Source organism: Laetiporus sulphureus (assembly GCF_001632365.1).
Source record: "Laetiporus sulphureus 93-53 unplaced genomic scaffold LAESUscaffold_18, whole genome shotgun sequence".
Classification (NCBI taxonomy): Eukaryota; Fungi; Basidiomycota; class Agaricomycetes; order Polyporales; family Laetiporaceae; genus Laetiporus; species Laetiporus sulphureus.
This window is the reverse complement of record NW_024468527.1, coordinates 384,227-404,459: the sequence shown is the minus strand read 5'-3', so window position 1 is coordinate 404,459 and position 20,233 is coordinate 384,227. Positions and strand designations below refer to the sequence as shown.

Genomic DNA, 20,233 nt, shown 5'->3' with positions numbered 1-20,233 from the left:
TTATGCGCCTCGCATGGGGTCCGTGGCCTGTGAGAGTGGAGGACAACGTCACACCCTGATGCCTCTCGGACAAAATAGAGATCGACGGGTCACGGCTGTGGCGATGTTTGTCGCGAGGTCCGATATTTAGTTGCTCGGAGGCTCAGCGGCTCCGCGCGTCATGCCACTCCTCTTCCCAGACCTGTGGAGGCTCAGTAAGAAGAGCAATATATGCTTTGTTGAGCTGACCTCGAAGAACCGTCTCCGTTCACCGACTTTCACACCTCGACAGCTGGTGAGATCAAGTTTCTGCAGTTTCATACAAGCGTCGATTATCGGAAACAAGCCTGCACCTGTAAATGTTTCCAGTTCGATCGCATGCTCTGCGTGTGAGACAATTGAGTACACTCACTCGTGAAGCGTGTCCCTCCGACTGACAGCGTCTCCAGATCGGGACAGCTCGAAATGAATGGCGCAGCCTCGTCGTCGACTACGGTATTATTGAGGATCAGCACTCGCAGTGCCGATGGTCCTTCCGCGACGGTATCCGGTACTAGTCCTTCGAGATCGGAAGAGCGAAGTGAGGGGATGCTGGCCAGGTTCAGCATCTGCAAGAACGAGAAGCCCGGGATATTTCGGTCAGGAAGATGATAACGGTCGTATGCGATCGAAAACCGCTAACCTTGCACCTCCGACCCACCCGTCTTACAAATTCAGCAATAGCACTATCTCGCCGCCCAGTGATGCCCAGCTTGCTGTTGCCGACTAGGTTGACACGCTCTATATGGGTAAAGCCAGCAAGGACGTTCGTGATATCCCTTAGGGTCTGATCGGTCATGTTCATCGCGGATGTGTTGGAGATGGCTGCACTGGAGCCTTGTCCTCCTCCAAGAGCAGCTATGTTGAGCGTGATTAATTTGGGGAAGAGAGGAAGGGTAGCGACTAGCTCGTTACTAGTGACCTTGGTCGATGTCAAAGAGAGTTTCTCCAAGGGTTTGCCGGCGAGCAATTGCGATGGATACCGGACGAGAGTGAACGAGAGATCCACTCGCTGGAGGTTTGGACAGATGGATAGGAATGGACCCAGCGCGGCTTCACCAAGTGAGGTTTGGCGCAGCTTCAGTGTCCGGATATTGGTGAGGCAAAGACCCTCGTGGGTACTCAAGGCGGACCAGAGTTTGGCAAATGAGGCGTCTGTCTGAGTTGTATGTCAGAAGTCAGGTCACATCTGTCTGTTAATCACTAACCCAGCTTGAGATCCCTGCTACTTTCAGTACCTCCAGACCATGGCATGAGAGTAATACAGGGGCCAAGGAAGCGGGCGTTACGGAAGTATAGTTCAGATTCAACACAGCGAGCTGTGGACAAGACTTTGATATTGCCTGAGTCGTCTTTTCGCCTACTTTCGCGCAACCTCTGCAAGTACATGAGCCGCAGGAAGGGGGATGAAGCTAACTTTGCATAAATACCGCAGCACTAGCATTCGGAGATGAGGCAGTTTCGCCACCACTGATGCGAACAAGCTGTCCGGCTCCTTATCAAAGTCACTTATCTCCAGCTCTTGGAGACTGGAACTGTCAGGCGATTCGCGGATTGCTGCGATCGTATGCCTGTTTGCTCCAGGCAGACTCCTGTCCAGTGCAATTGAGGTGCCGCGGAGGAAGTACTGCCATACGTTCTCACTCTCGGTCAAGGTTCAGGAAATAAGTCGAGTGCGTACCGCGACAATTAATCCGTTGCTCAGAATCGTTGGGCATGTCGCCTTGAGTCCCGCGAACACTCTCGCTACCAGATAGTCGGGCAACGCCTTCAACCAGGCGCGGACGTCTTCCCATACTGTTGCGTTCGAGTGCAACTTGGCAAGATTACCAGCAAATACGCGAATGCACAGGTTCGCCAGAGAAGGGACGCCTGGGGAAGGGAGGCTCCGTATCGAGAGTGCAGTAGCGGTAGGTGCGCTGGCTTGCGCAAGTGGAGTAGGTAAATCTTCCTCCGTTGGCTGTGTGCCATTTTTCCGTCGCTTGGTGGGCCGCGCACTGGGATTGCTCTTATTTGAACTAGCGTGGCTGGAACTTGCTTTATGCATCGTGAGACAGATACAATTCACGACAGCATTTGATAACTCGACTTCGCAAGTCGACCTTCAAGCGTGGAGTTTTTCAACGAGCCTATCGATTACGCTCACGCTAATGGACAGATATCAGACAGAGGAATACCACAAAGCCTGTCCTTTACCTGCTTAGCACAGAACCGGTGTCCGAACTCACGGGCAACGGCAGGGACGATGACAATCTTAGATACAGATCTGCGACGAAGAGCCACGACGATGAAGATGATCGGGAACAGATCTCAAGATCAAAGTCAGATTACAACACTGCCAACGCATAACGAACAATGTCGTTGTAATATTTAAAAGAGTAACTACATTATTAGAAGGCCACGAACATCGTACAGTACTCTTCGCTTCCTTCGTTGACTGATTGATCGGGATTATTTCATAAGAAACGTGATGATGGATGCAATAACTCAGGTCACTCACACTATCCCTCGACATACGAAATGCTATCTTCTCGAGCCCCAAAGCCAAAGCCCGGCATAAAGCAACCCCAGAGGTGCAACCGTGAGTCGCCAAAGGGCCTTGTTCACCGTCTCCGCAGCAGGCATCCAGTTGGCACCTCCGACAGTCGAGAGGAACATGACGGGTATCCGCACCAGGAGCTGGATCAGATTGAGAGGAGGCGGGAAGAGGTGAGGGGCCGAGTATGCAGCGACAACCCGGAAGAGGGCTTTACGAGCCTGCAATCCGACCGGCTTCGAGTACCGATCCCACCGATCCACCGCTTCATCCGATGATAGGGAAGGATAGATGAGGACGAGCATCACGAGTGAACATATCATCAGCAGGAATATGACGGCGAACAACGACAAAAATGCAGTTCGCGCCTCGATGGGTGCAGGAGCGGATGCGTACGACATCATCACCGAAGGGAAGATGTCGTACAATGACGTCGAGAGAAGCAGGAGAGAAAGGATCAATGCCGGCAGGAAGAATACAACGACAGGGAGTATAATGTGAAAGATGCCGTGCCAAATGAGAGTAGCCAAGGGTAGTATACTCTCAAATGGGAGGAAGTACAGCGGGCTCGGACTGCGGGGAGTATGTAGTTCGAGGACAATCCAGGAGAATGCGAAGAACAATACGGCGTAGGCGAAGTCGTCCGGTGAAGGGGCAAAAGGCAGGTGGGAAAGGAAGGCGGCAAGCACCAGTAGAGGAGGAATTATCGATAACGACCATTTCTCTATGATCTTGGCGCATGAGTAGCAGATCAGGAGGGCCACTCGTAAGTCAGCAGAGACCGATGCGGTAGGATCGGTGGACCTCGATGGAGGCATGACCAAGTAATGTGCAAGCAGAACGAGATAGGCTATCAGGAAGGATAGGTCAATGGCATGCAGGACCCTATATAACGCCCGTTAGCTATCGTTGGCTGCCCTGCTCGGTGAAGACGGAGTGGCATACCTTGGAGTACATACCGCATCTAGTCTGCACAACAATCGTTCAACGAGAGAACGATCTCCGAGAGGAATAGCCCTGCCCTGGCGCCACGTCCTCCTTATGCTAAGGAGGAATAACCTGTCCGTTAACAGCTCCGGCGGTACATCTGACTTGCTCAGAAAGTCGACAACTAGGACACTGCTGCTCAGCACTATGACGGATACGATCAAACAGCTGCATACCACGTAACGGTCTCCCATCACCGCGTCTGTAGTAGAACGAACTCCACAAAACTTCCCCTATTTCTTCTGCCGAGCGATCATCCGCAAGAAAATCGGACCATTCTTGCAGAATGCGACGATCCAGCTGTTGTATGCTCTCTGCGCGCTCTCGCTCGTTCATCCACGCCCTCCAAATGTCCGAATCATATGTGGGTGACGACACAACAGATCCACGCAATCGAAGCAAGACCACTAGCAGGAAGGCAGTCTCTTCTGCTCGACCAGAGAGGACATATGGACAGAGTTCAGCGCGAGAACAAGCATCGATATCCTTGGTTTGAATATGCAGTATTACTGGCTCAACCAGAGGGAGATGAGGGCTGGGTTCTTGGCCCCGCGGCCATCTTCGTTCCACAAGAAGCGCAGTCGTCTCTGTCGGCTGCTCATGGTCGGTGGATTCGCTGAGGCCGTTCATGGCGCAAGCGCTCTTCAGAGCGTGTAGACGCCAAGTCCCGATCATCTTGTACACGTGGCACGTGGGGGGCGCTAAGCACGTCTAGTGGCTGAAGCTCATACTACCCCGCACTGATACACAGGGTTCGCTCTCCGGCAACATCAAGGATCCACAATGAGCAGCGTCTCGACACCGCTTTTGCAGACAATCGAGCCCGATGAACCCACAGAGCATGCAGTCCCGACAGGGAACATCAATGCCTCCTCGGCGAATCGCAGGACTCCCGTAGTCCTCACACCCGGGGCTCGCGTCTCAGAGCCTATGGCGACCAACTCGGCCGACGCGGAATCAGGTACGACTATGCGAGTGAATGCTTTGCTAGGATGTACTAACCGCAGAACTAGGCATCGCTGGCATATTCCGACAAGTACGCCTTGAGTCCATCTGCGGCGAAGCGTTCTCATTCATCCTGAGCAGTCTGCCCATCCGATGGCTCTCTTGTTCTTGTTCCTCTTGCGTATAGCCGCGATCACAGTGTATCTACTGTGTGGCTTCTTTACAAGCAACTTTGTGCTATCGGTATGTCAGCTCCTGGCTAACTTTTATAGAAGAAGTTAACACCGGTTCCTATCGCAGACTGTCCTCGTCGTAGTGCTCCTCGCGATGGACTTCTGGAATTGCCGGGTGAGTTTACTCACGATCATGATTGCTGCCTCTTGATAGATGTTTTCTGCGAAGTAGAACGTAGCTGGGCGCATTCTAGTCGGTTTACGTTACTGGAACCAGGTAGGGTATTCTGGGTCTGAAGAATGGGCGAGCTGTTCATATGCCTTCCAGGTGGACGACGACGGAGAAAGCTACTGGGTATTCGAAAGCCGAGACGTAAGAACCCCTTCACTCCTCACCAATGGCTTTCAAACCCTAACGCCGAGGAACCTCCAGCCGTCACGCCCAGCGAACCCGATTGACTCCAAGTGAGTGACTCTCATGTCGTACCACAAGCATAGTCTCATCGTTCGCATACAGGATGTTCTGGGTTCGTACGTCTCAGAGCACATTCGCAGCCGGGACTAATCCTCCATGAAACAGATTGCACTATATGTGTTCCCACTGTTGTGGGCCGCTCTCTTCATCGTTTCCCTGCTCAAGTTCAACCTCTCGTGAGTATGGCACGGCCCCTAAGAGTGCACTGCTGACTGGTAGCGTGAGCAGGTTCGTGCCTATCGTGGTGCTCGCATTGGTTTTCAACTTCTCCAATGCCATTGGCTTCACATACGCGTTCGTATATCTTCCGCGATGCTCATCTATGACGATTCATAACGTGGAACTTCTTATACTAGTGACCGAGACGCCAAGCAAAAGTGGGCCAACAACCTTGCATCGTCCGGCTGGAGTATGGGCATGGGTGGCTTTGGCGGTCAGATCCTGAGCGGCGTAGTGAAGAACAGTGTCGGCAGGGTCTTCAAGTAGCTTCTCTAGCCCGCAATCTCCACGTCAAATTTCACGAATATCGAACCATCATCTGAGATATTTTTCTTCTATCTTCCATTCTGGACATCGTCCGCTCTGCGGAGCGGCAAAAGCGTGCGCTACTGAAGACAACTGATGCGAAGACGAAGACGAAGAATGCAGGGATGCCACAGTGGAATTGTAAAATGGAAACAAAAAGTGTGCAAATGTTGATACACAGACGACGATGCGTGCCAAGTCCTACTTGAGTTGAACTGAGAAGAAAAACATGCCATAAAATATGCAGTGGGTGCCAGAGTCTCCGTATCCATATGCGGCTACATGTACAACAACTGGTCCAAGAACGGCTGCGAGACAGCCTCGGTGCGTGGTGCGCAGTACGGGGAACAAACGAGCGGGAGTTGGTAAGGAGCGAAAGAGCGCGCGTACGAGTCACGGCAGACGACGACGATATCATCCGACCTTGACTACTTCCGTGAACTCACGCCAAACCATCCACGCACGTCGACCCGGGAGGACGCGACCGTGGGTGTTGACGGTGGTGGAACGCCAATGAACGACCGACGGCGGCCATCGGCTTTGAAAGATGAAACCCGTGGTGTTGCCATGGACGGGAATGGGTATGACGTGTTGGACGTAAGCGTCATGGTTGACGGCGTCCGCGTGGTAAGTGTCGGCGACGGGGGAAACACAAACAACGTTTGCGAGGGTGTTGAGACCATGGACATGGGTCTCGGTGTTGGGAGATTGCGGGTCCTGCTCTGTGGAATGCGAAGGTTGGCAGGAGGCTGTTCCGCCTTGCGAGCATCCACGCGAGGACGGGGCGCCATGACGGCAGGGTTTATCGGTATCACAGGGGACGACGGCACGGGAGGAAGAATACCAATCGGAGGGGGACGTCGCCTCGACTTCGTCTTTGGCTGTGGCAGAGGAGGAATCTCGAACGACATCTTGATCGCTGTGGCGGGTGGGGAGAGATTGAAGCTGAGCTTGTGATGAGGAGCCGACGGAGGCATTCTGATAAGGAGTTGCTGTCGTGCTGTCGGCGGCGTAGGCGAGATCTGACCACGGGACTTTGAGTCAAGCGAGACTCGAGATGAGCCACTGGACTCGTCCTCAGTGGGCTCTGCGCTGGAACAACTTGCCTCTGTGCTTCCCTCATCAAATCCGCCTCCAACGCCCAGCAACTCCTCCTCCTCGTCCTCTTCAACCAGATCTTCGCTCAGTAGGCTACTGCCAGTCATGATGCTAGCGATCGATCCAGCACGTTTTCTTGAACCGCTGCTGATGCGCAGCCTTCTTGACCCGCTGGGGCCCGTGCCAGTGGAGCTCAGCGATGATGTCGATGATTTGCGTGCGACCAAGCGATCTTCCATCGCCCGATCCAAGGCCTTTGCTTCCCGCATGACTTCGATGCTCTCGCGATCATCGTTCTCCTCGTCCAGCAGCATCCGCTGCTTGCCCCACTCTTCTTCAGAGGGAGACTGGTCCGACGATCCCGGCGAGGAGTTCCCCGTCTTGAACGTCCGCTCATAATCTAACAGCTGATAAATAAGTCTGAAAAGCAAATATAGAGTGAACAGCAATTCCGAGCAGTAAGCATGTTCACTGACGACATATTAGGCCCTACGGCGCGACTTTTCTCTTTAACGAAGGTATAAGCACCCTGCATTCCCTTGAGAGCCCACACTTCTGAAGGCACGTTGGGAGACCGCTGGGCGGCTGCACGCATCACCAACGCTATTACTAACGTTGCCGAGCGTGAGATTCCGCATTGGCAACTGTATGCGTTGTAAGCTGAACGTGGTCATCGTTACAAGAACGCAGGTTGCTCACTGGATCAACACGCCGTCTCCGCGTTCCAATGCCTTGTCTACAAACGCCATGGCTGCGGGGAAGCCCTCATGGACGAGGTCCACCTGCCCATGCGACCAAGGCAGCTTGAGATAATGCATCGCAGGCCTTCCGCTGGGGATATGGGCAGGGTAGTATGTCGAGTCTGTTCTACTTGCTGCAGCCTTCAAGTCGGGCGTTGATGCGAATTGGCGCAACGGCTGGTTGAGGTCAAAGACCGTCGAGACTTCCTTGGCTACGTTCAGGATGGACCTGATACCGCGCTTCATATGCCCCGTCCAATCGCGGACGTTATCCTCAGAACCGAGCCAGATACCTGGAAGAACCTGCACGGGTCCATTCTGGTACGGACTGGGATCGGAATGCTCGTCCTCTTCTCCCCTCCTGCGGAGAAGACCGGACCCGGTAGTGGGAGGCAAGGAAACGATGGATAGCCTCCGCTTTGGCTCCGCATCTGGCAAATCGGACGGGAGCAGTGGCGAGTTGGCGGCGGAGGATTGGGCCGAAGGGAGGGCGAGCGATAGCCTTTTCATGTTTCGGGAGGACCGGGGCTTGCTGGGGGTCGGAAAGACGAAGGAATCCGTATCGGAAGTGGCAGATGAAAGTGTGGAGACAGAAGCAGAGCTCTCGTTCTGGACGACCGCTATATCGGAACGGTGCGCAGGAGGCTCAATACGGAGTGAAGCGAGGGGACCTCTCCGTCGAGGCGTGGCAGACTGGAGGGCAGACTGCGGGCGGGGGGTTGCTGCTGTATCCATGCTTTTGAGGTTGGACTTGACACGCCGGCGTGTACTCAGATAGCGATACGAAGGGGATGGATTGAAAGCAGATAAAAGGGAACCAATCCCTTACTCAAAAGGGAAGGGATATTGGAAAGGAGGAAAGGGAAAGCCCCAGCAGCTGCAGCGGTCCGAGGAGGACGAGGACGAGGAGGAGAGGGAAAAAAGAAACCAGGGCGGTTCGGATCGCCCGGGGTGATAAGTAGTACAAATCGCATTGGCAACGGTGAGTGTGGCTGCGACGTTGGTATGTTCCCACGTGGCTCTCGTCTCATTCCTTAAGGCCCTCAGCGTGCGTCCCCCGCCCGCTATCGTACTCCCATTCACGCGTCTTTCATTAATGCTAAGCTCATTTCGAATGACGACGCCAATCTGCATCGCGACATCATCGGCTGCCGTGCGTCGTCGACTCAACGCTGCCCAACAGTCTTGCAACAAGGCACGCCGGTGATTCTGTGAGTTGACCACATACAACCTCAATCTTCTGTCAACTCTTGTCAAAGCCGTGGGAAGTGGCTCATATTGCCATTCCCTCCGCTGAGGGTGCATAAAAGCTATGTCCGATACGTATATATCTTATTACCTCGGAGCGAAGCTGCTCTATGTGCTAGTTCACCAACTCCTCTGTCACACTTTGCCGGCCCGATCGGCTGTTTTCCAAGAGTGTCGAAGCGCACAGATGAATGCCCTCCGATTCATGTCGATAATGCAGCGCTTCCGATTGACCAGATTGCAACGTCCATCACCACGTTGGTCCGGATAACGCGAGCATCTAGGACAACTCCGAACGTATTCCTGAGTGATTTGTCAAATTACGCAGACCCAACCGCAAGGAGGTAATGTAAGCATCATACGTATCAATCACCTGTCAACCCGAGGACAACATGTCACAAAAGTTCTCCAACTCCGTCGTCACTTGTCCGTCGATAAGCACCTATTGCAAAAAGGACATGATGCAAAGGGAGGGGGGGTGAGGGGGTTGGACATGCGCAGTGCAGCAGAGTATACGGCTAATCTCAGCGCGATATACTTCTTGCAATGCTAGCTTCATGATGTCTCCTGAGTGTGGTCGGCCTCACCGCAGTGTGACATTCGGAGCAAACAAAAGGAGTTTTCACGAATGGGTATTCGAGGCTTGAGCAGCTTGGAAGAAATGCCTATTGGAGTGCAGAGGCCTAAGAGGAGATATGTGTCGCAAAAGTCTCCGGAACGTTGGTGATTTACCCAGCAGTACATGTTGTGGCTGCGCAGAGTGTCGAACGACCTCCGGTTCCCTCCCGCATCGTCTCAGACGTAGTTTGCGCGTGTTCTTGGAGAAGCCGGACGATCGTGCAAGAAGAATACTCAGAAGAACTAAGCAGGTTCTGAGTGAGCTCTAGAAGCGACGCATTGATGAGAGAGGGTCGAGTCGAGAACGCCTTATATCGTTACCCCCATCTACCCCAACATCGTGCGATTCCGCTTTTCTTCAGCCGGAGATGCCCAATCGCTACCAGGTCGCCTATATAGGCTCCTTCATCATCACCTTCTCCTCCCTCCTCGCCCTCTCCCGGTTCATCAACTCCAAGCTCAAGGCGGCCGGCTACCACGTCTCCGACCTGATCTTGATCGGTCTTCCTCGTAAAAAGCGTGATATGGACTCGATGGCCAACTCGACTGGCTGGCCGGAATTTGGAACTCCTTTCTCCATGGCGGGCTTGCTGAACACCTCCTATGGTCAGCTGCTGGCGTTCGCACTGGCAGTGGCCACGACTGCCTTCGTCTATGGGAAGTTCGGAGGGAATACCAGTGAGTGTTCGTGCCCTCGCGTCGCGTGTCTTGTGATACTCAGAAGCAACAGAGAAGAGAAAGATGGTGTTGGACCCCAAAGTGTGGCAGGAGTTCTCATTGATTGAGAAAATCCCGGTATCACACAACACTGCTATGTGAGAGAGCGTCTCGTTTTATCCTCGGGGCATGTTTTGACTTCACCGCAGCTACCGCTTCGAGCTGCCCTACTCGGATGATATCCTCGGCCTCCCGATCGGCCAGCACATTTCTGTGTCTGCCGAGATCAACGGGAAGGATATCATGCGCAGCTATACACCCACGAGTAGCGATGACGATCGTGGCCACTTCGACCTCCTGGTGAAGGTAGCCAATCAGTCTGTCCATGACCATCGTGCTATGCTCACGCATTCCATTCAGGCATATGAGAAGGGAAACATCTCGCGTTACCTTTCGCTCCTCAAGATCGGTGACAAGATCCGGGTGAAGGGACCTAAGGGTCAATTCACGTACTCTCCGTCTCAATGGCGTGTCCTCGGTATGATCGCTGGTGGCACCGGCATCACGCCCATGATCCAGATCATCCGCGCTGCTCTGAAAGACTCGGATGACCACACAAACATCAACCTTATCTACGCGAACGTCAACGAGGAGGACATCCTGCTCAAGAAGGAGCTCGACGACCTTGCAAAGAAGCACGAGGAGCGCTTCCGGGTCCTCTACGTCTTGAACAACCCTCCCGAGGCCTGGACCGGCGGTGTTGGTTTTGTCTCAAAAGCCCAGGTTGAGAACTGGATGCCGGCTTACAACCCACATAACGATGTCAAGGTCCTGCTTTGCGGTGCGTACATACGTAACAACCTTGCAGACATGCATGCTGATGATGTCGTGCAGGACCCCCTCCCATGATGACCGCCATGAAGTGAGTGATTTGATGTTCTTACTGTATCCGAAGCATGTGCTCATGGTTGCCAGGAAACACCTCGAGGAACTCAACTACCCTCCTGCGCGTACAGTCAGCAAGCTCGACGACCACGTACGTGATGTGAGCCGAGCGTTGCCCAGATTGCTGACTTGCACCCAGGTCTTTGTCTTCTAATGGAATCTATTTGGGCACTGGGACGGATTAGACAGATACCCTGGACACACGATGCACAGGAGATGTCGGGATGCTGGTTTTGCAGTTGTACCTTTGTTGTAGTGAATGCTATCTGCTTTCTTCACCATCTGTCGTGCGAGTGCAATCTTGCCATGTCGTCGTCGTCGTGCGGCGGTAGCCCTGTGTGTCGCTATCCGCTGATGATCGTGACATTCTCAGAAAGGAACTGGTCCAGCTCCCTTGGACACACGAGGCGCTCGCTAGCATGCTTGATTGTTTCGCCCTTGCCGCGACCATATGCAAACCAACTCTGTTCATCGTTCTGCTGCCCTTAAAGCCGCCCTCCTGCGCGATGCGCTGGACAGAGCGCCTTGAACCACGATCCCAGGTCCGTTGGTGGTACTGCTCACGACGTCGACAACATGGCAGCAATGGAAAGTTCACACGACCGCGACGTGAGTGCTATCTACCATCATCCGGCACTTCATCTCAACACAGGTTGTGCTCGCAGAACAAATGCCACCCGTCATTCTGCTCCGCCGACTCAGACGTTGTGCTGTGCTCCAAAGACAACGTCCTGTTCCGCGTCCACTCGCTCACCCTCAAGACCACCTCGGGATGGTTCAACACCATGTTCAGCCTGCCGCGGGAGTCGGACGGATTCTCTGACGTGCTGCACCTCGACGAAGACGCGGACGTCCTGACCGGGCTCCTGAAGATGGTGAGCGGCATGGAGCTGCCCGAGATGGGCTCACTCGACGTCGTAGAATCCATCCTCCTCGCCGCCGAGAAGTACGACATGCCAGGGCCGGTATCCATCATACGCAGCACGATCGCCCACCATCTCACGGATGCGAACGCCCTGCGCATCTACCGCCTCGCGTGCTCGCGGTTCTGGAAAAAAGAAGCGCAACTCGCGTCGTCGTACACGCTCACGCTCGACTTGTGCTCGCCCGCCGCGATGGCGGAGGTCTCCCGTATGGACGGACCCGCCATCGCGAAGCTGTTCTTGCTGCATCGGCGGAGAAGGGACGCGCTGAAGGACGCGCTGGACGACCCGGCCTACTTCAGTGCGAACGACTTCCCGATCTGTGATGCCTGCGAGAGGCATCTTGATCACGTCCAGTGGATTTCGTTGAAGTATGCCTGGCTATCTCGGTCAGAAGAGGCGCCGTTCGGCCGCACGACCAGTGTTGCACAGCTGCATGCACCCGAGGTGCTCGCGGTGGTGGCGGCCACCTGCCCAAGCTGCCAGAAGCAGATGTACATGCCAGCGGTGACGTTGCGGAACTTGCAGAGGGTGGTTGAGAGTCTCCCCCAATCCATCGAGGTGAGCTTCAAAGGGATACGTCTCGCATTCAACGCTGAGTGGCTGATTACCGTCTTGTTTCTGGAATAGTTCGCCTGACGTAAAATGTGGTCGATATAATACACTACGCGCGATACTGGCGGGCAAGTGGTCTGGCTGCACGTTCATGGTGAGTTGCGCCCGATTTGATGTGAACCATGCACTGACTTCGAGAGGAGAAGATAATGAAATGCTCGGAGAGGAAATTGTATATAATCTGCTAATACGATAACCATGTTTGTCTTCAAGAGGTCTTCCCGCATCGTGGGTGAGCGCCGACGCTCGTGTATGTCACTCCTCGTTTATTGAGTCGAGCCTAACGTAAGCACATTACTCGTCAACTCATCACGTCTTCGATGCGCAGCATGACACCATGATATGAGTATGCCTGTTGGCGGTGGTAAGCGTCACGCCCTGGCCACAAAGCCAGCGCCTGGCTTGATGAACAATTGACGCAACCCCTATAAGAGTCTTAGCAAGCGCGGATCACGGACGAGCGGGACCTGAACATAAGACCACTACGCGCCCGGAGCACGCTCGCCGAGTGATAACCGCATTCCCATCATGCCTCCTGCATAGCACGCTTCTGTCATCAACACCGTGACCAGCACGAACCCTGCACCCCTGCGGCTATAAAGCTGCCCCATAGCTGTGTGACTGGAGGCCCAACGCTGCGCTCGACTATACCCACACTGCGCCCCGCGAGAACACCTCCTACACCTCCAAGATGTCCAAGGTTCGCAATTTCCTTAAGCACTTCCGACCCTCCAAGAAGCCTGCTACTCTCTACGTCTTTGGCTTGTCGGTATGGTCTGCGGTGCCCGAGCTCGCTGTGTATGTACTTTGACGATGCCATCCACTACCTGTGCTTATCTTGCATTGTGCCCGGCGTGCAGTGAAGAGCTTGGCTATCAAGAAGGCCAAATTGAGAAGAAGGTAGTCGACCTTGTCGAAGGTGCCAACTTCACACCCGACTTCTTGAAGATTGTGAGCTCCTGCGATTATCGGAACCTGTCCCTTCTTTTGCTGATTGGGGGATAAGAATCCTAAAGCGACCTTGCCTGTCCTCCAAGCTGGTGGACAGGTCTTCACCGACACACAATCAGTCACTCACTACCTGGTCAAGAACGCACCGAAGAAGGTCACCGTCGGTACCGCGTTCATCGCCAAGCTTCATGAGGACAAATACGACCCCAATTTCCCGCTTTTACTCACAGTACGTCCAGACTGTCGGGTCAAATGACATGCCGCTGATCCCACGCGGCCATCAGCGCAACGAAGATGAATTGCAGGCTGCTGCATCCGGCTTCCCCATGACATTCGTCCAGAACCGTGAGTTCGCGCTGTCAATATCATCAGTTGCGTATCCGTGCTGATCCGCCGACAGGCCAGAATGCTCTGGAGAAGTATTTCCAGACTCCCGAAGCGGCGCCATTCAAGCAATTCTATGAGGAGAAGATAAAGGACAATGGCAGCGTCCTTGCCCTATACAAAGGCGAAGCGTCGCCGGAAGCGAAGGAAGCCTTCTTCGCGCAGTCAAATGCACACTGGGAAACAATATCCGCATTCATCATTAACGAGCTGCCGGCGATCCTCCCAGAAAGCGGCTTTGTTGGCGGCAAGACGCCTGGGGAGGACGACTTCCATCTGGCCGCGTGGCTGGCACGCCTCGCGCATGTGAAAGGCGCATCCGTGGACAAGGATGGCTACAAAGCGCTTGAGAAGGAGACGCACCAGGAGATACCCGCGAAGGTCGCTGCATACTGGGCTGCGTGGAGCGAGCGGCCGAGCTGGAAGAAGGTATACGCTAACGGACTGCACTAATGATAGGATGTACCATACACTAGCCGTGACTATAGTGTAGATGTTGCTGGACACTCACGAGACGCCTCCTACTCGTATGGTCGATGTTATATACCCGGCTCGCCTTCGTCCTTCAATCTGTCTTAACAATGATGTCTTCCTTTACGGCGAGCGCAACACGGAACAAGTAGCACTGCGACATGGCATACCCTGCCGTGGCCAACGTCTTGAGCCAGGCGTCCCAACGTATTGCTCGGCAGCGCATGCAGTGCAGCCAGGAAACAATTGAATCGGAAAGCAGCCCTGGACCCTGAGACGCACAAGTGGGGATGTTCTGCGGTCAATCGATATGGAGATAGGCTGTCCCAGAACAAGCCTCAGATACTGAGCACTGCCGACATGGCGCCAGGCAAATCCGGGGTTGAACCTTCGAGCATCTCTTGCCTGCACTCATCCAATCTATGCAGCATGAAAGCAGATTGGTTCATCGCAGAGCTTTGCATTCAGGGTAGGACAGACACTCACATCCGCTTGATCTCATCGGCAGCCCTCTTGCCGACAATGTACTCACCCTCCGTGAGCTCTCGAAAGGCATAACGTGCGAGCTGAATGGCAGAGTCGTAGTAGTGCAAGGGAGTGAGTCTGTCTTCATCTTGAGAGAGCAGCGGACGAATGAACCGGAAGTGATGCAGCATCCGGACGTGTGGGCGTAGCAAGGGGTGACGGGGTATGATGAGATGTGCGAGGGCGTCTTCAGGTCGATAGGCCGTTAGACAATGAGGGCGTTGGAGATAGTGAAATATACGAGCCTATCTCCTTCACCGTTCTCAAAAGAGCGGTGCGAAATCGGGTATCGGCATACTTAGTACCTAATCAGAAGCATCATCTCAACAGGTGCAGAGAGGAATTCAAAAATGAGGACCCCACCAGGCTTGCCCCACCCCTCCTGAAGCCCGTCCTTGGGTTGCGACTCGTACGTGACCAGACAAGCGCGGGTATACTCCTGCTGGATGAAGCGGTGCACTGTCTGCAAGAACGACACGGTCAGGAAAGGTGGTATGGAATGGCTGAAGCACAAGATCCACCTCAGGCAGGTCCGCTTTACCCAAGGTACGGTACGTCTTCGAGATCCTCTGCAGCCTCCGGTGTACGGCAATCCTCCGCTTCAAGCAGAACGCCAGCGAGAAGACACACTGTCGCAATCCATTCAGATTTTCCTCTACCCGTACAGATGCTAACAGTAACAAGTACCACAAGGACATACGCTGCGCCGATGACCACCGCATTCCAGTTGTCGTTCCATGACCTGTGCGGGTCGGTCCTGACGGCCTGGGAGAGCAGCAAGGCGCATGATACCGCTGCGAAGAAGGTGGTGACGAGGACTAGGGCGACATAGAGGACAGCGAAGATGGTTGAGACCCCTCGAGACTTGGAGAACATCCACCCGGCCGTAGTGAGATGACTTGAGAGGTGCGCATTATTAGCACGGCGGGTTAAGTATTACAAAAAAATGATTTCACAAGCTTGCTTGTGGATCACCAAATATGCACGTGGCACAGACGCCCTTGGTGGCCAATGCAACTGACTCTAGGCTAGTCATGATCTTCAACAAATTGTTTAGTATAAAAAGTCGTGCATTTCGCTTCGAGCGAGTATATCTAGATTGAAACAACTATGACATATATGACGATGCAAGCACAAGGTACAGCTACACAGGCAGCACAGCCTATTTTGTTCATGAGAATATTGTAAATGATTGTGAGGAGAACCACAGTTTGCTCATGTTTTTGTCAATGACAACTTCTCAAATTATTTTAATTATTATTAACTCAATTATGCAGCAAAGATAGGTGATCTGCTGCACATTTTAGTTGATAAGCATTAAAATAATTCTAGAAACTGTCATTGATAAAAACATAAGCAAACTATGGTTCTCGTTTGATCATCTTTCAAATATTCTCATGAACAAAACAGGTCATGCACCCTGTGTTAACAACTGCTCAAACAAGCTGCTGTATCTCCTCAATCTCACATTTGCACGTTCTCGCTGAGTTCGGCTCGATGAGCCAGTTTTCCAACGGCAGGCTTGTGAAACACCTACCTGAACTCTCCTTCCACGTTTCCTTGTATAAAGTACTCGCAGACGTAGTACTGGGCAGGCTATGCAAGCGAAAATCAACAACAACCCTCTTTGTGCAGTATGCACTCACCCCATAGCTAGCAGGGAAGATCCCGTTACACTCTTGCATACCACAGCCGACCTCCGTGGTTGCTTTCCATACAACCTATGCCAGCCTCACATGAGCCCCATGCGGACTGATAGGCGCGAAATGAGGAGAGACGCACCTGAGTAAAATGCGACGCAACTGGGTCACTGGGGTTGTATTGAGCTGGCAAGTGTTCCGCGTAAGATCAGTGCTGCATGCAGAGTTGTGGTGTGGAGGCACTCACAGGCCTCGTCGGTCCAAGACTGAATGGCCGCTGCAATTCCGTAACCACTGCCCGTACCAGCAGCGAGATTCTCTATGGCGAAAGGAAGTGTCAGGAAACTACTGGATATGTAGGCCTCGCTGATTACACACCCCCGTAAGGTCCCAATGTGCCGCCAGAGTGTTCGAACACGCAGCCATTAGCCCATTCCTGCGCCGCGGCGGCAAGCGTGTCGTTCCAAGTCAAGGCTACAGCGCCATGCTGGGCACGAACGGTATTCTGGTCGGACAGATACCGGTCGATGTCGCTCGGTGACGTGGAAGATACAGAGGATGTGATTGCGGCCGCCGAGGAAGACGCCAAGGTCGCCACGAAGGCGGAAGACGAGGTGACACTGATGGTTGAGAGTGCAGCAGCAGTGGTGGTCAACGCGGTAGGCGTATCGTTCGCGCTGGATGTGAAAGAAGATACAGCTACGGGCTCGGCTGATGAGACTACGGTCGGCGCCGTCCGTGGGGAAGCGGATGAAGACGACACCACAGAGGCGTCTACAGCTGGCTGCGTCGTTGAGATCGCGACTGCTGGTTGGAGGGAAGAGGTAATGGGTGTTTCTGAGATGGTGATTGGCACATACGATACCAGCCCGGAGTCGCTGATTGACTGCGTTGCAGGAACAGAAGGCAGATTGGTGACTGATCTAGAGACCGACCGTCAACATCACAATTAAGTAACGAAGACATTCGTCGGGAACAGATCCATGGATGTTCACGTACGATGGCCTTACGCGACATGCGCGCCGCGAGATCTTCCCAGCAGAAGTAGCCTTCTTCATTCTCGAGAGATTACTACGTCTTTTGTGGTATCGGTGTGCATAATCCAAGCCCGCTTGCGCGCAAGAAATCTCGGAGACTATCACAGCGAGAACAAGCAGTGCAATTGCCAGCCGGTTCATCATAGATGCTTGTATGAAAGAATGTAGCTCTCAGAAGAAGGACTGCTGAAAGACAGTAAGTGAATATGAGGGCCGACGGGGCTAGAGCTTAGCGCAAAAGAAAGAAAAAGAGAAGTTGAAGACTAACAGGAGAGCCCCATTTCTTATATGTCGAGTGAGGGCGACTTGGTAGGGAGGATACGTCGCCACGGAAATCGATTGATCATGTCGAGGTCGTAAGGTCCCGCGTTCATATCGCTAGCGAGCTATGATGGCGAGTATCCAGCAATGGGCATGCAGTTCCACGTGTCGTAGACGCTCCCAGGGTGAATGTAAGGGCTTGAAGCCTGAGATGCAGATCAACACGACATACAGATGTGGTCGATACGGCGTGTGCATCGTAGGGCATCACGTGGGCGCGCCATCCTCGCTCAACTTGCGCTCAGCTCATGCTTTCCTGCCACTTGTGTTTCTAACCACCACTGAAGGACATGTCTTGCAGCGAGGATCCTCCATACTACGTCCTAGTGGCCCATTCATCCCCTTTGAGCAACCCGGCTCCCACCTCCTCGTCGCTCAGCCACCCGGTGATCGAGTACCACTACGCCGATGACTCTCCCAGAGCCCTCTTGCCGCACTATCCAGGCGAGCATGTCCTCGTCATAGACTACGATCCGAACAGAGGCTCCTCCCCGACAGTGAAGAGCCTGTCGGCCGACGTGGCGGTGACAGGGCTTAGGATCACCGATGCTCCTGGAGCGGATGAGCTGAATAGGAACAACAAGATGTATATCCTTGAGACAACGGCTGTGCCCGAGGAACGGTGCGTTAAGCTACGTCATTAACGAATGGTGTGCTAATAAGTCGCTGCAATAGTGTCGAAGAGAACGACTGTCAATCACCTCAGGCAGTCCTTACTCGTTTCAAGCAGCGGTATGTAAAACTATCCCCGCCTTGTTCATTAGCTTCACGCGCAGCTCCACAGAAATGCGATTCTGAGACGTGCACTCGAATATCCTGAGTGTCTCGACGACACACAACCATCGACGACGATGAATGAAGAACGGTAGCAGTCCCAGATCCAAAGCATCTTCACGGCCCGGCAGAATATCCGCTGAGGGGAAGTCATTTGCCTCGACATAAGCTGGAATATGAATACGTCTCGGATACATCCAGGAAATAACCTGAGATGACCATTGGTCCTGCTAGAGTGATGGACGCTCTAGGTACATAGCGCTCACATCCCCTCATCATGCCATACCAACTGGGTAGACGAGAATGCAGGACGACGCAATCGCCTGGTATTGTGCGGTAACAGTTTTGCTGTAGTAAGCATATGGGCAGGTGAAAGGCTACTTGTGGGATCCTATATTAGGGAGTCTGAGTACAATGCGATAGCAGTGTAGAAATACATCTGAGCGCGTGTGCTTCATCGCTTCTTGTGCTTGCCACTGCGATGTTTCATACTGGATGACGTTGCCGTCTTCGACGGGCTGGGTGTTGAAGGCTTCTCTTCCTCCCCTGCATGTAGCAGCGCCGATAATCTGCACGAGGGGAGGTAGTGTCAGCCCGCATACATTGCTTTAATGGAGCACACTCACCCGCCGCTGATGTCACCACTCTGGAGCGAGCTTTGCAGACTGCCAATACGAGACTGTCGCTTGTTGAAGTCCTGCAGGACTTCTGGGTCCATGTTTTTCTGAGGCTCACGTCAGTGTTGGCGCATGTCTTCATGGTCGGAAGGACATACCATGAGATACGGCATTGCTAACATCATAGCGCCCATCGAGAGCATCATCAACATCATGGGGCTCTGTAGCGTGCCCAACAGATTGAACGATTGCGGTGGGGCAAAGTAATCGTTCTTCTTCCGCGCAGTAAGCACGATTGGGTAGGGAAGTGCTATGGCGGAGGGTGGAGAGAGAGGCGTGCCAGGGATATAGGGTCGGACCTCGGGCAGCGAGTCCGTCTCGAAGACATCTACTCGCAGCTGGACATTGTTTCGAACGATGAGCACGAAAACCATCAATGCGAGCGCAGTGGAGGAGTACCTTGTCAAATGTGTGATCATGTGCTACTACGGAGAGGATATACGTCCCGGCTGGGACATCAGGGCTGTCGGGGGCGTTCAGCTCTACGAACAGAAGTGTGGCCAACGGAGAGAACGCACATCACGAAGCCGCCATCTTCTGTGATTCCCCCACGTAGCTTGTCATCATCGAGCACAACCTTTGCGTGCCCTAAAAACCCTACGTCTGACAAGACAAGTCAGACAGTACCCTCGAGTCGTGAGAATGACAGCCTCGTACTAGGACATAATTCATTCCAGGAGATTCGTCCCCTCAAATCCACGGCAAGCGCGGTGTGAAATAGGCTAATTGCATCATTAGAGTGTCAATATGAGTGACAAGTGTAGTTTCAAGATGCTCACCTCGCCAAGGCGAGCAGAAACAACGGTACACGCATCGCGAGAGTGGACGTGTATCGAGTGACGCGGTAGAGGCTTTTGTACAACAAACACACACAAGCACTGGTGATCGACTACTAGCGCTACCATCACTCTGGACGTCGTCCATTTTCCTAGTCCAAGTCCCCACTGTAT

At 53.5% G+C, this 20,233-nt stretch overlaps 10 protein-coding genes across 10 annotated transcripts; 5 read left to right on the top strand and 5 right to left on the bottom strand.

Moving 5' to 3' along the window:
* Positions 1–142: 142 nt before the first annotated feature.
* LAESUDRAFT_652672 (uncharacterized protein) lies at positions 143–4,171 on the bottom strand (the record flags this gene model as incomplete). Its single annotated transcript, XM_040904375.1, has 11 exons — positions 143–181; positions 229–332; positions 392–587; positions 662–1,177; positions 1,227–1,395; positions 1,449–1,645; positions 1,700–2,051; positions 2,585–3,276; positions 3,397–3,439; positions 3,500–3,686; positions 3,739–4,171. 11 exons carry the CDS (start codon positions 4,169–4,171, stop codon positions 143–145), a joined length of 2,928 nt encoding a protein of 975 aa, XP_040764641.1.
* A 153-nt stretch (positions 4,172–4,324) lies between these two features.
* On the top strand, positions 4,325–5,620 carry LAESUDRAFT_759066 (DUF846-domain-containing protein; the record flags this gene model as incomplete). The annotated part of the gene is made up of 10 exons (XM_040912539.1): positions 4,325–4,502; positions 4,555–4,577; positions 4,628–4,729; positions 4,787–4,834; positions 4,892–4,936; positions 4,988–5,124; positions 5,177–5,186; positions 5,240–5,310; positions 5,363–5,428; positions 5,491–5,620. The coding sequence occupies 10 exons, from the start codon at positions 4,325–4,327 to the stop codon at positions 5,618–5,620; spliced, it is 810 nt and encodes a 269-aa protein (XP_040764640.1).
* A 467-nt stretch (positions 5,621–6,087) lies between these two features.
* On the bottom strand, positions 6,088–8,232 carry LAESUDRAFT_714024 (uncharacterized protein; the record flags this gene model as incomplete). Its single annotated transcript, XM_040907032.1, has 3 exons — positions 6,088–7,177; positions 7,234–7,401; positions 7,457–8,232. 3 exons carry the CDS (start codon positions 8,230–8,232, stop codon positions 6,088–6,090), a joined length of 2,034 nt encoding a protein of 677 aa, XP_040764639.1.
* A 1,104-nt stretch (positions 8,233–9,336) lies between these two features.
* Positions 9,337–11,135, top strand: LAESUDRAFT_725646 (NADH-cytochrome b5 reductase). Its single transcript, XM_040908858.1, has 7 exons — positions 9,337–10,041; positions 10,094–10,178; positions 10,230–10,386; positions 10,441–10,861; positions 10,915–10,942; positions 10,996–11,056; positions 11,105–11,135. Exons 1-7 carry the CDS (start codon positions 9,732–9,734, stop codon positions 11,117–11,119), a joined length of 1,077 nt encoding a protein of 358 aa, XP_040764638.1. The 5' UTR covers positions 9,337–9,731; the 3' UTR covers positions 11,120–11,135.
* Positions 11,136–11,266: 131 nt separating this feature from the next.
* Positions 11,267–12,746, top strand: LAESUDRAFT_141611 (uncharacterized protein). Its single transcript, XM_040901326.1, has 4 exons — positions 11,267–11,574; positions 11,631–12,449; positions 12,519–12,597; positions 12,650–12,746. The coding sequence occupies exons 1-3, from the start codon at positions 11,542–11,544 to the stop codon at positions 12,525–12,527; spliced, it is 861 nt and encodes a 286-aa protein (XP_040764637.1). The 5' UTR covers positions 11,267–11,541; the 3' UTR covers positions 12,528–12,597; positions 12,650–12,746.
* Positions 12,747–13,194: 448 nt separating this feature from the next.
* On the top strand, positions 13,195–14,291 carry LAESUDRAFT_736746 (uncharacterized protein; the record flags this gene model as incomplete). The annotated part of the gene is made up of 5 exons (XM_040910718.1): positions 13,195–13,301; positions 13,364–13,454; positions 13,510–13,683; positions 13,739–13,799; positions 13,855–14,291. 5 exons carry the CDS (start codon positions 13,195–13,197, stop codon positions 14,289–14,291), a joined length of 870 nt encoding a protein of 289 aa, XP_040764636.1.
* Positions 14,292–14,647: 356 nt separating this feature from the next.
* Positions 14,648–15,739, bottom strand: LAESUDRAFT_699815 (uncharacterized protein; the record flags this gene model as incomplete). Its single annotated transcript, XM_040906394.1, has 6 exons — positions 15,522–15,739; positions 15,356–15,463; positions 15,198–15,297; positions 15,080–15,139; positions 14,796–15,021; positions 14,648–14,729 (listed from the first exon to the last, which is right to left on the bottom strand). Exons 1-6 carry the CDS (start codon positions 15,708–15,710, stop codon positions 14,648–14,650), a joined length of 765 nt encoding a protein of 254 aa, XP_040764635.1. The 5' UTR covers positions 15,711–15,739.
* Positions 15,740–16,168: 429 nt separating this feature from the next.
* On the bottom strand, positions 16,169–17,871 carry LAESUDRAFT_699810 (PR-1-like protein). Its single transcript, XM_040906393.1, has 8 exons — positions 17,780–17,871; positions 17,474–17,697; positions 16,853–17,397; positions 16,722–16,793; positions 16,617–16,660; positions 16,481–16,555; positions 16,372–16,430; positions 16,169–16,317 (listed from the first exon to the last, which is right to left on the bottom strand). Exons 2-8 carry the CDS (start codon positions 17,653–17,655, stop codon positions 16,299–16,301), a joined length of 996 nt encoding a protein of 331 aa, XP_040764634.1. The 5' UTR covers positions 17,656–17,697; positions 17,780–17,871; the 3' UTR covers positions 16,169–16,298.
* A 249-nt stretch (positions 17,872–18,120) lies between these two features.
* On the top strand, positions 18,121–18,701 carry LAESUDRAFT_812554 (uncharacterized protein; the record flags this gene model as incomplete). Its single annotated transcript, XM_040914417.1, has 3 exons — positions 18,121–18,454; positions 18,508–18,564; positions 18,617–18,701. Coding segments are annotated over 3 exons (476 nt in total), but the record flags the coding sequence as incomplete, so codon positions are not given.
* A 359-nt stretch (positions 18,702–19,060) lies between these two features.
* On the bottom strand, positions 19,061–20,097 carry LAESUDRAFT_736743 (uncharacterized protein; the record flags this gene model as incomplete). Its single annotated transcript, XM_040910717.1, has 7 exons — positions 19,061–19,175; positions 19,233–19,330; positions 19,382–19,621; positions 19,683–19,746; positions 19,802–19,886; positions 19,941–20,005; positions 20,063–20,097. The coding sequence occupies 7 exons, from the start codon at positions 20,095–20,097 to the stop codon at positions 19,061–19,063; spliced, it is 702 nt and encodes a 233-aa protein (XP_040764632.1).
* Positions 20,098–20,233: the final 136 nt, after the last annotated feature.